The sequence below is a fragment of the Notamacropus eugenii genome, chromosome X (assembly GCF_028372415.1).
Source record: "Notamacropus eugenii isolate mMacEug1 chromosome X, mMacEug1.pri_v2, whole genome shotgun sequence".
Classification (NCBI taxonomy): Eukaryota; Metazoa; Chordata; class Mammalia; order Diprotodontia; family Macropodidae; genus Notamacropus; species Notamacropus eugenii.
Window position 1 is genome coordinate 26385643 of NC_092879.1, and position 12257 is coordinate 26397899.

At 47.9% G+C, this 12257-nt stretch overlaps 1 protein-coding gene across 2 annotated transcripts in view; it reads right to left on the reverse strand.

Annotated features, from left to right (window-relative positions):
* Positions 1–12257, reverse strand: part of LOC140515916 (heat shock factor protein 3-like) — a 55469-nt gene that overhangs the window by 10918 nt on the left and 32294 nt on the right. Inside the window, exons 5-9 of one of the 2 annotated variants that reach the window (XM_072626745.1) lie at positions 7769–7844; positions 7163–7224; positions 5295–5376; positions 4959–5125; positions 731–961 (exon numbers count right to left, since the gene is read on the reverse strand). In XM_072626745.1, the coding sequence (XP_072482846.1) occupies positions 731–961; positions 4959–5125; positions 5295–5376; positions 7163–7224; positions 7769–7844 (618 nt within the window). The remainder of the gene's footprint in view (positions 1–730; positions 962–4958; positions 5126–5294; positions 5377–7162; positions 7225–7768; positions 7845–12257) is intronic. The other variant, XM_072626746.1, reaches the window with a different exon arrangement.

Sequence of the window (12257 nt, forward strand, 5' to 3'; positions counted from 1 at the left end):
TGTAGTAGAGCATTCCGAGCTTGTATTGGTCTGATCAGCCACAGTCGGACTCACTGAAACTTCACTTTATCAAGGTGACGTCATTTTGGTCCTCTTCAAAAACGAAGGACAATAACCAACCAACTTTCAAAAGGAAGCAATCTATGTGTAAGAAAGACTCCATTTCCCAGAAGCCCTCCTTTTCTGTTTTCTATGGGAAGATTCATGTTTACTGATATCTGTCCAGTTTGTAACAGGCAGAAGGATAAGACTTGTGATTTCAATTGATATTAACAACTCCCCTTACCAAAGGACAGTGTAAGAGGGGTGCCTGGGTCAGCATGGATTATTGGCAGGACTCGAACCCGGGGCTTTCAGGCTCCAAGGCCAGCGCTCTATACATTAGGCCACATTTGTCTCTAAAGTTCATAATAAAAAGTCAATATGGAAAAACATATACAAGATAGATGAAGGGACTAGATGAGACAACCCTGAAGCAGCCCTTGTATAGCCTATGAACCCACAAGGCTTTGGGCCTTGAAAGTTTCACTTTCCTTGAAAGTCTCAGCTATCCAGGCTGACTCAAATGAGCTGAGATGAGGAGGGTTTCAAGGTTACTATAAAACGTGGACTTAACTGTAGCAATATGGAAAGTGAGTCATGCCCGTCAGTCACTGCAACCAAATTTGAGGACCCCTTCCTGAATGAGCTCTCCCCCACTCTGCTAGCCCTCCCTGATGGGGCATAGTACCTGCTCATGAAGCCACCACTCTGGGTGGATGCATGGTTGCCATTCAAGATGGAGTCAATAACCGAAGCAGGGTCTTCCGAGTCACTAGCCTGGGAGGAGTGGAACTCCAGATGGAGCTCCTCAATATCCTCAGGCTCCAGGGAATCCTCAGTGATTTGAAGTGGGCAGTCAGTCACATCCAAGTCCAGCCCGAATGATGGTATCACATGCACTGGGGAGAGATGGGTGCTCCTAAGAAAAATCAACATGTGAACATCCATCAGCTCAGATGCATTAGGCCTCCTCAGCTACTACACATATGACAACATTCAAAACAAGGCAAATGGCATCACAAGCATGTCCAGCGGAGGACATCTAAGACAGGGAACTCAGCAGATTTGTACCAACAGCAGACTTTTACTTTTTTGAGGGGAGACTTGTGGGGAAGTTGGAGGGGGGAAGTAGCAGTGATGAAAAAAAAAACAAAAGAAAGGCCATTAAAAAATTCACAGAAGAGAGAAGGATGTGCAGAAGATTCAGAAAAGCAGGGGTGTTCAAGCTAGTGTATTCAACTTAATATGCACTTAAAAAACTGTTCTTAAAAAAAGAAAAAAGCTGTCAAGAGTAGAGGAGGAGAGTTAGCCTGAGCAGTGTCTCTAGCACATAGGTAGGCCTGCATTGGGATGTGAGCCCTTTCTCTGTCCCCTGAGGGAAGTCTTCTTGATGCATTATTCAGCTCCATACTGCCATTGTGGACAGCCTATCTATCGCTCCCTCCACCCACCATGGTTCACTCTCTAGGGCCAGCAAAAGACAACACCCACCAGGTTGGATGAGGAATGAACACACCCACATCTATCAACATGGGAGTGTGGTCCAAATTTGGAAGCAGTGACATGGAGTTCAAATCCCAGCTTTGTCACTTAATCCTGCATGTCCTTAGACAAATCATTTGTCCATCCTGGGCCTCACTTTCCTTCTCTGTAAAATGGTTAGAGTAGAATGGCTCAACCTAGGACCCTATGGGTGATGTTGGGCCACTACAAAAAGAGAATGTTGTCTAGATGGCCTCCAAGTCCCATCTAGTGTTCAGCCTCTGATGATGTGTGTGGTTCAAGCACTGTGTGTGACAAATAGATCGAGCCATCATCCTCATTTAATGGCTTTGGGCAGCTAAGGGACAATTGGGGAAGTAAGCACCAGAGAGGGCAGAGCAGCAGCTAGCATGGTGCTCCTCTCCTGCTCAGCTCTCCTGGAAGCCAGGCTCCCATCAGCCACCTTGACAAGGAGTGCCCTGCAACACCATTGCCCACCTCACTGAAGCTTTAGGGGCCACAAAGGGTTTTCTCATAACCTTGGGAGGAAGGACTGCAAGGATTACTCTTTTCATTTTTACTGATGGGAAAACTGAGGTCCAGAATGGAGAAACAGTTTGTTCAGAGTCACAGCCAGTGTTGAAGTTGGGCTTCTGGCCTTTTCCCTTCCATCATGAGGCCTTGAGTTTAAAGATGCTTTTCTTACAGGAAGCCCCCTGCTCTCCTTCCCCCCAAGAAGTAAGAAAGGATGAGGAGCTGAAGGAGAGAAGGGGAGGGGGGAAGGAGACCGAGGATAATTCTCCCCAAGGATCAAATGGTCCTCTGCACGAGGCTAATTAAGTTGGACTTCCAGGGCTAATGAAGTTGCCTAAGTGTGATTTTCCATCTTCTTTCTTACTTGTTGGTTTGGAGGGCCATCAGTATAGCAGAGCTGCCTAAAAATCCAGAATGGATAATTGGGCTCCTCCATCTCAGTGCACCATAGACAGGCCCACTTAACAACCATCACTCACTGCATTAGCTCTTAGGACATTTTAACAGCGAAGTTGAACTCCACTTCAATCCTTGTTCTTACTACTCTGGCTCTGGCTGAGCCCTACTGTGGACAGTCGGTACGTGCCCCCCCCTTCCCCATTCTTTCCTCCTGCTCCCCTCTGTGATCTGCCTACACTAAGATGGCAAACCTTCCAGCTGGCACTTTTAGCCATAATCCCAGCAGGCCTAGGAGGTGAGCAATGCTAAGTATTACCCTCTCCCTTTTTTTACAGATGAGGATACTGAGGCTCAGAGATGATCTGACTCATTCAGTCCTCCAACCCCACCCCCCCCCAGCCAAGCCAGTCAAAGGCAGGTTGGGAAAGCATGTCTCCTGATTTCGAATCCTGGGCTCTTTCCATCAGCCTACTCTGCAGGTGGTGTGGGAGCTAAAGCTCATCGGACAGAGGCCAACATCTGGAGACCAGCACCAAACACCTATCCCCATCTTCCTACCACAAGCCACTACTCAAAACAACTCCCCTACACAGGCAAAACTGTCTCCCCTCCTCACAAGACTCCATCCTCCACACCCACTTCCTTGCTTCTCAAATGCCCTGCCCCAATAGCTCTTGCCTGCCAACTTCCCCCCACCAAACAATCCTCTCCTCTGCCCAGTGCCTCCTTCCCAATGCCAACATCCTGAGGCTCCTTCTGGGGCCAGGAGTTCCTCCCCTGGAATGTCCTCCTTCCTCAGCCAGCCTCCACTTGGACCACCCAGACCTCGCCCATCCCCAGTCTCTTTTAGCTCCCCAATCCCTATTTCCCCACCACAGAGGGCCCTTTATGCAGACAAGCTGGATATTTCCCTTCGTGTTTGCTTTTGCAGTTACGTGGAGCCTCACATTCACCAACGGATTTTAGCGCCTTTTCTAGGCGGCCCAAGTTTCCATTTCAGTTTAATGGCTCCATTTAATGATATTCTTTTAACAAACCTGACATTTCTATCCTCCATAAGGCTACTCTGAAACACTTTATTTCTCTGATGAGTAAATGAGATTGTTCAATTGAGCTCTTCAGTGCTGTCTTCCCTGAATGCGGTGAGCTCTGCTGGTCCCGGGCCAATGATGGCTTTGGTCTCCCTCTGGGGGCCTCCCTAGTGGGCCTTGTCCTGGTAGGGACAGACCCTGAGGCACTCAGTGGAGCACCTGAGCTGGTAGGGCTGCCAGGAGTGAGAGTATCATGGGACTGAGTGCCAAGGGATCAGAGAAATCCTAGTCCTAGAGATGGCAGGGCCCTCCAAGGCCATAACTCCTCATTTTCCAGAGGATGCACAATGACTTCAAGATAGAAACACTTCCGAGGTCATCTGGGTAATCAGACTCTGGCTCTACCCAATGACCTTGAGAAGGCGGCAAGGAACTTAAATGCTTCTAGGGTAGGCCTTGTGATTCCCACGGGAGGATGAGCCTCAAGGTCCGCGGGGCTCAGTACTGAAGGCTTGACCAAGAACCAGGAAGGTTTTCAGCCACTCATGGAACCACTACTTGGGGCAGAGGGAGGACCCATTCTCTAAAGAAATCTCCAATCTTCAAAAGGCAGAATACTAATAGCACCTCACATTTCCATAGCACCTTAAACTTTGCAAAATGCTTTTTAGATGTTAGCATGATTAATACTCAAAACAACCTTGGGAGGGAGGTGCTATCTTCATGTCACAGATGAGAAAACTGAGGTCCAGGGAAGGGAAAGGACTTGCCTAGGGGCACCCAGAAAGTAAGTATTTGAGGCAGAACTTGAACCCGTAATATCTGAAAAGTGCTTAGCACAGTTCCCAGTAGTTAATAGGCACTTAATAAATACTTGTTCCCTGCCTTAATTCCAAGGCCAGTGTTCTATCCATTACTCCATCCAGTACTGAAGAAAGACAACAGGTGGGAATGTAGATGAACCAGTGTAGAACCCATTGCTCCCAACTGGGACAGTAACAAAAAATTCATTTTTCCATTGACCAAGAATAAGCTCTGCTTCATGACCAATGCAGTGAATAAACCATTGAACTGGGAGTCAGGAAAATCTGGGTTCCAATCCCACATGAAACACTTATTAGCTGTGTGTCCCTGAGCAAGTTCCTTCCTCTCCCTGGATCTCAGTTTTCCCCTCAGTAAAATGAGGGGCGGTTAGACTAGGTGGCTCCTGATCTCAGGCAAGTTCCTTCCTCTCCCTGTGACCCAGTTTTCTCATCTGTAAAATGAGGGGGATGGACTGGACAATCTCTAGGGTCCCTCCCAGTTCTAAAATCTAGGATCCCATGACTTTGGCACACTATTTGCCCTATTTATAACATCCCCAAAAGTCAACTGACACCTACACAGTACCCTTACTCTTGGGTCCTGAGCATAGTCTCTTTACCACCTCTAGTAGGCACAAAAGATTCCAAAAGGGAATCCCATGCTTACCCTTCAAGGAGGCTTGATGGATCTATAGAAAGAGTTGGAGATAAAAGTAGAGTGGGAGCTGGAACCCCAAATCCACTGAGGTCATCATCCACAGAAGCTGTGACATCTTGAAACATGATGCCATTGGGGTCCTTGACTGTTGGAGAACCAGGGTCTAACACATCCACCTAAACAGAAGCAGAGGGCAGACGAACTAGGGATGAATAGCCCGCCATTGTGACATTTGGTTTTCCACAGCTCTGATGATACAAAAGGGACTGAAGAGTTCACCAGAGCTAACAGATGGATACAACTTGAACCTCCCCTTCCCACCATTACTTTCTCCATCAAACTCACAGCTTCCCCATTTTCCACGGGGATCGGGACACCTTGGCGGCTGAACTTCGAAGGCGGGGAACCAGACTCGTCTGGCAATGACCTGAAATGACACCCCATTCCCGACACTATTAGCAATAAGAATCACACAATGTTGGCCACGCAGACTCCAGAAGAGGTAGTGAGCCTGGCCCCAGTTGGAACTCATGTTCTAGAGTTTAGGTTTCTGTTGGAAATAACCTCATGGAAGGGTTTATTCAAATTCAACACTCCAACCCAACAAGGGAGAATTCTTTTTATAAAGTATTTAGATTTATAGACTCTCATATCATGAGTGGTCAATAGGAGTAGGCCTTGTTCACAGAAGTCATCTTTCATTTGTTTAGACATTGTGGAGGATCAGCCTGGTCCTCCAGTCTGGCTCCAACCTCCTTTTTTCCAGCCTTTTCTCATGCAAGTCTCCTTCATGTGACAGGCAACACATCCTGTTTCAAAGTTCAATGGCCTTGGGAGCCAGAAGCCCCCCAAGTTTGGATCCCACCTCTGGCATTTGTTAGATAAAGGACCACGGACCAAGTCACATGATCTCTCTGAGCCGGCAATTCTTCTCATCTGTGAAATGGGGAGGCTATTGGCATTCCCTTACAAGGTTGGTGTGAAGAAAGTCTGAGCAGAACACCCAGGAAGATCAATGCTCTCAATTTTGGAGCAAACCCCACTCCCCAAGTTCCCTCCTCCCTCAGTGAGGGAGCCCTCTCCCCTTTCCCCTTTAAGGGCAGTAGGCCCTGTGGGACCCACCGTCGCCTTCTTTTTTATCTCATCTGCCCTTTTCTCACGGTTCTTCTTGTACAAGCACAGGCTGTCTTAGCACTCTGCCTCCTCAGTGCTTACCATAGCGGCGCCTTCCACACAGTTGATGCTTAATCAAAGCTCGCTGCCTCCGACTGGAGAGTCAAGTCCCTGGCATGGTACCGGGGGCTGGCAGAAAGGGTGCCCTGTAGGGAACGCACTGAAGCCCAAAGCTCTCACCTTTCAAGACTAATACAGGCATGCCCATAATCTTGGGACATAAGAGGCCCAGTCTATAGCTGAGGGTTACAGGATGGGTCTGGGAAGCTCCTGAGAGTGCCAGGGCTTGGGGATGGAGGATGAATGCTCTGCTGCATTCTCAGATTGATACCAGGACCACCTTTGGGGGCCATGATCTGGTCTTAGAGGATCCTAGGGCAGGGCTGGGGAAAGGCGATTTCAGAAAGGACCTTCTTACTCTAATAGCGTTCTTACTTCGAAGGTTTACCGCGGACTTTCCTCACAACAACCCTGTGAGGTAGGTGGTGCACGTGATAGGATCCCCAGAGAGTCAGAAGAACAAAGAGGCTCCAAAAAGGTGATCCTCAGGCAGGGTCAAAGAGCTAGACAGTTTCCGAGCTGGAAAACAACCTTGGGGCTCTCGATTCCAGCCAAGCCCTCTTCCTGCTACCCCAAACTGCTTCTTCATCATCCTCTTTGAAGCCAAGTTAAAACCCTATGGTATCTGGGCATTCCCCAGACTAATTCCAGGTCTGGGATATCCTAAAAGATAAACTGAGTGCCAGCAACTAGGGCCCTCCCACCTGAGGATCGGGCTGCCCAAGTCATTTTGCCATCATTACCCACTAACCCCTCTAGTACCACCTTCAAAAACCGTGAGTTGCTGCAGCCAGCAGCTCAGTGAGGGCCTGGCCAGCTCTCCTGGGAGGTACCACTTCCCACCCACAAGGCACATGAGCCACATATGGCCTGACTAAACACTCTGAACCAAAAGCTAAGACGTGCATCTTGAAAGGCTTGAGGCTATTGGGGAAATTATGGCCGGTTACAGAGAGAATACTCGGAACCAGTAATTTCACCTTTTTCTTTTGACGCCCACAATGTAGTTTCTTCTCATCAAACCAAGTATGAACTGGAAGATCTGAGAAGAACACAAAGTATATTTCAATCAGCACCCCATGCTTCACATGAACAAAGACTCTTTGAAGCACTATGAGATACCAGCACATTCACTCCTAGACACCAATGCGCCCAATGCATTCTCCTCGCCTTCAGATGATGACAATTTGGTGGCAGCCCAAGGGTCCAAGGTTCTGGCACATTCAACCCTGCCAGAAAGGCTTCCAGCATGGCGCCTGCGACAGAGGGAGCCAATGTTCTTGGGGTCCAGCCTGGCTGAGTAAGCCCTCAGAGGCTCACAACCAGTAGGCTGGGTGCCGAGGGAAGGAAGGAAGGAAGAAAGAAAGGAAGGAAAGAAGGAAGGAAGGAAGGAAAGAAGGAAGGAAGGAAGGAAGGAGGGAGGGACAGAGGGAAGGGAAGAAGGGATGAAGGAACAGAGGAATTGTTTGACTGGGGCAACCCAACCCATGAAATCATGGCTAAACCAAGCTCACGGCTGATGGGCACTTTCTGCCTACATCAATTCAGAGAAGAGCAAATGGAAGCCTGCAGGGGGCAACTGCTACCTTTGATAAAAGCTGCTGCTGTTGGCCAAGCTTCTGTTTTAGGCTGCCCACTTCCTTCCAGAGAGCTTTATTATTCCTGTAACATACAACAGATCCCCAAAGTGAAAAGGGTCAGGAGGAAGCTGGGCCTGTGGATGAGAAACTGGTTGGCACTCTGGGTGCCTACCAATGGGGGCCGTGTATGAGAGGAGCCCAGCATGTCATCAATGGGCAGTGCCCGCAGCCTGCCTTCATGTGGAGGCCTGTCTGTTCTCTCGGCCTGTTCCTTACCCTTCTCTCCTCCCCTGACCCCTCCATCATAAATGCCCTATCTTGGGGGATTGCCATGGACCACTTCAGATGTGAAACCTTCAACCAGGCATTCATATTTAGCTCCCTTTGGCCTCCCAGGCAGTTGATTAGTCTGGGGAATTCATGATAATCTTCACTCCTTAAGAGTGAAGGTTTCTAAAAGGTTTTCTAAGATCGAGAAGAATAGGATTATCTCCCCAGTCTGAGGAGTGGAAAGAATGATGGAGTCAGAAAGTTTGGGTTCAAATTCTGTCTCTGCCACTCACTGTGTGACCTTGGACAAGTCTCTTCCCCGTTTTTGAGATGGACCTTCCTCTCCTCTTGGGGGTTGGATTAGATTCTACCCAAGGTCCTTTTCAAGTGTCAAATCCCAAATTTTTGAGCCTATGTCACATCTGATGGCAATCCACAGGCCAAGACCACAGTGGAGAAAGAAGACTTTCTCACTAGCCTTTTAGGTGCTCAACCACAGATGCCTATTGCTCCTTTGCCCTCAATCACTGGCCCAATTGGCAGGGAAGCAGACAAGCAGAGGGGGCAAGAAAGCCCCCTCTAGAAGGTAAGGTGACAAAGCCAAGGCTGACTATCCGTGAGCTACAGAACAACTTGTGAAGCTTTTATCAGGGGTGGGCAAAGAGTCTCTCAGTCCAAATAAAATGAACAACTGCATGTTACCTTGCAAATGCTTTGAGTCTTACAAATGATGGGAGCATAGGCCTAGGAGCGCATGCTTCCCTCAAACTCCCCAAAGCACAGAGTGCCCCACTAACATCACAGTCCCATGGGAGGAGAGCAGAGCGGTCAGCTCCCTCTCTCAGTTGGGCTTTTGAAATCAAAGAATGTTGTTGAGCATTCTTTCTATTCTGTGCCAAGGACCAGTTGTGCCTGGGGTGGGAGGGAGAAGAGATGATCCATAAACACCAAGGATACAGCTGAGAACCCAAGTAAAGTACCCCAGGCCCAACACTGGCCTCTCCCTGGATTGCAAGCATCAGGGAGACTGGACACTCTTAGGGGTGGGAGGCACTTCACAGTCAAAATCTCGATGCTTCCACAACAAACATACACACAGCTGCTCTTTGATTCCGTGCCTCTCAGTTGCTGAGCACTGTGCCAGGCATGGACACCCAAATCCAGCAGGCCCTGCCTTCAAGGACCTTACAATCTATGGGGGAAACAACATGAAAACATGGGAGTAAACAAGAAATACCAAGTCAACACAGTGGCGCTTCAGTGGGGGCAGCTGGAAGGGCCTCAGAGAGGTGGCTTCTGGGAGGCAGTATCTGAGCAGAGGCAGCCAAAGACTCTGAGAGTTCGAAGGAAGGAATTGGAGGGAAGAGACAGAATAGTGTGTCCAGGGAAGAGAGAACCAGTTGGTTTACCCAGAACAGAGACTGCCCAGAAAGGGAATGATAGGGAATCAGTCTGGTGACTGAGTCTGAGGCTATCATGAACACAATCTGACAGCCATATGACTTAAGCAAAGGAGTCCATTTCCAGGGAAATACTGGATGCAAAAATTATACAGATTCAAGAAGAACAATCCAATCAGATTTGTAAATGGGATTTTGGAGGGGGCAATTTTATTACTTATTTTCTAGTTAGATCTATGCAGTTGATACACTTTAAGAGAAGAAAACAAAAGGAAAATAGGCTTGTGCCAGACTGAAAGGCAGGGCTTTATGTGCCAAAGGGAGGAGCTGGAATTTCATCTTAGGGGTTGTGGGGAATTATTGGAGCTCACCAACCGACGCAGGCAGACCCAGACAGACCGACAGCTCAGGAATATCAATTTGGTTGTAAAGGGGACAACGCGTAGGGGAGAGAAGAGCCTAGAGTCAGGAAAAACAATTAAAAGGCTATTGTGGGGGAAAAACCTTTGTGGCAAGTTTCTCTGATAAAGATCCGATTTCTAAAGGAACTGATTTAAATTTATAAGAATAAGGACTGTTCCTCAATTGATAAATGGTCAAAGGACGTGAAAAGACCATTCTCAAGGGAAGCAACCCAAGCTATCTATACAAATTAAATTGCAAATTAAAACAACTCTGAGGTACCATCCCACGCCCAGCAAATCAGCAAGGAAAAGGCCAAATGCTGGAGGGGCAGTGAAAAGCAGATCTATTAAGGGCCTATGAGTGGAATGTGAACTGGTCCAGTCATTCAGGAAAGCAATTTGGAACTAGGCCCAAACATTTACTAACTGTGCATGGCCTTGGAGCCAGTGATACCAACGTTAGGTCTGAATCCCAAAGAGATCAAAGGAGGAGGAAAAAGAACCAGATGTACACCAATATTCCCAGCAGCTCTTTTAGCAATGGCAAAGGATTGGAAATTGGAGGGAGATGGGTGGGCTATGTGTCTATCCCTTGGGGAATGGCTGAACAAGTTATGGCATATAAATGTGATGCAATTCTAGGGTTCTGTAAGAGATAATATGATGAAGGAGGGGGTTTCAGAAAAACCTGGGAAGACTTGGATAAAATGAGACAAAAGGAAGTGAGCAGAACTTGGAGAACAATCTATACAATGGCAACAGTACTGGAAAGACAAGCAATTTTAAGACTTAGGAACTCTGATTAATGTAGATGGATCCAAGTAGATGGATCTAGAGGGGGAAGGGGTTGGAGGAGCAAGAGTCAAAAATTAAGAAGGCCTCGGGGCTGTGAGCCTGGGCACTGAGGAGGAGGGTGGCACTCTTGGCAACAATAGGCAAGGTAGAAAGAAGAGTGAGTTTCCAAGGAACAACAGAGATGAGAAGCAATGCAGGACAGGAGAGTTGATGTAGGAGCCACAGAGGGAGCTGGGAGGGCTCAGAACTATGTGGTCAAGTTTGGGGACACCTCGCCTAGATCTGGGAACCATTTACTAGGGATGATAATTAAGCCCATGGGAGCTAAAGAGATCACCAAGAGAGTATGGAGACAGATATAACATGGAGAGGGATACAACGTGGAGAGAGATACAACGTGGAGAGAGATACAATGTGGAGAGGGATACAAACGTGGAGAGGGATACAAACGTGGAGAGGGATACAACGTGGAGAGGGATACAAACATGGAGAGGGATACAAACATGGAGAGGGATACAACGTGAAGAGGGATACAAACGTGGAGAGGGATACAAACGTGGAGAGGGATACAAACGTGGAGAGGGATACAAACGTGGAGAGGGATACAAACGTGGAGAGGGATACAAACGTGGAGAGGGATACAACGTGGAGAGGGATACAACGTGGAGAGGGATACAAACGTGGAGAGGGATACAACGTGGAGAGGGATACAACGTGGAGAGGGATACAAACGTGGAGAGGGATAGAACGTGAAGAGGGATACAAACATGGAGAGGGATACAAACGTGGAGAGGGATAGAACGTGAAGAGGGATACAAACATGGAGAGGGATACAAATGTGGAGAGGGATACAACGTGGAGAGGGATACAAACGTGGAGAGGGATACAAACGTGGAGAGGGATAGAACGTGAAGAGGGATACAAACATGGAGAGGGATACAAACGTGGAGAGGGATACAAAGGTGGAGAGGGATACAACGTGGAGAGGGATACAACGTGGAGAGGGATACAAACGTGGAGAGGGATACAAACGTGGAGAGGGATACAATCGTGGAGAGGGATACAACGTGGAGAGGGATACAAACATGGAGAGGGATAGAACGTGAAGAGGGATACAAACATGGAGAGGGATACAAACGTGGAGAGGGATACAAACGTGGAGAGGGACACAAACGTGGAGAGGGACACAAACGTGGAGAGGGATACAAACGTGGAGAGGGATACAACGTGGAGAGGGATACAAACGTGGAGAGGGATACAAACATGGAGAGGGATACAATGTGAAGAGGGATACAATGAAGATACAGAAAGAACCTGAAAAGGTAGAACCAGACAGCAAAAAGAAACACAAAGAACAAGGGATATCACATACATTCACAGAGGAGAGAATATCCAGAAGTCAACACAGAGGTTAAGAAGGCTAAAGATGGTCACTGGTGACTTGGTGAGATCATCTTCAGCTGAGTGGTGGGATCTGAAGTCAATGTGCAAGGGCCTGTGATGTGAGTGAAGCCAAGAAGTAGAGTTGGCCCTTTTTACAGATAAGGAAACTGAGGCTCAGAAAGATGTTGAAGCCTCCTACAGTCACACAGGCATTAAGTGGAAATTTGAACCCAAGTATCTCCT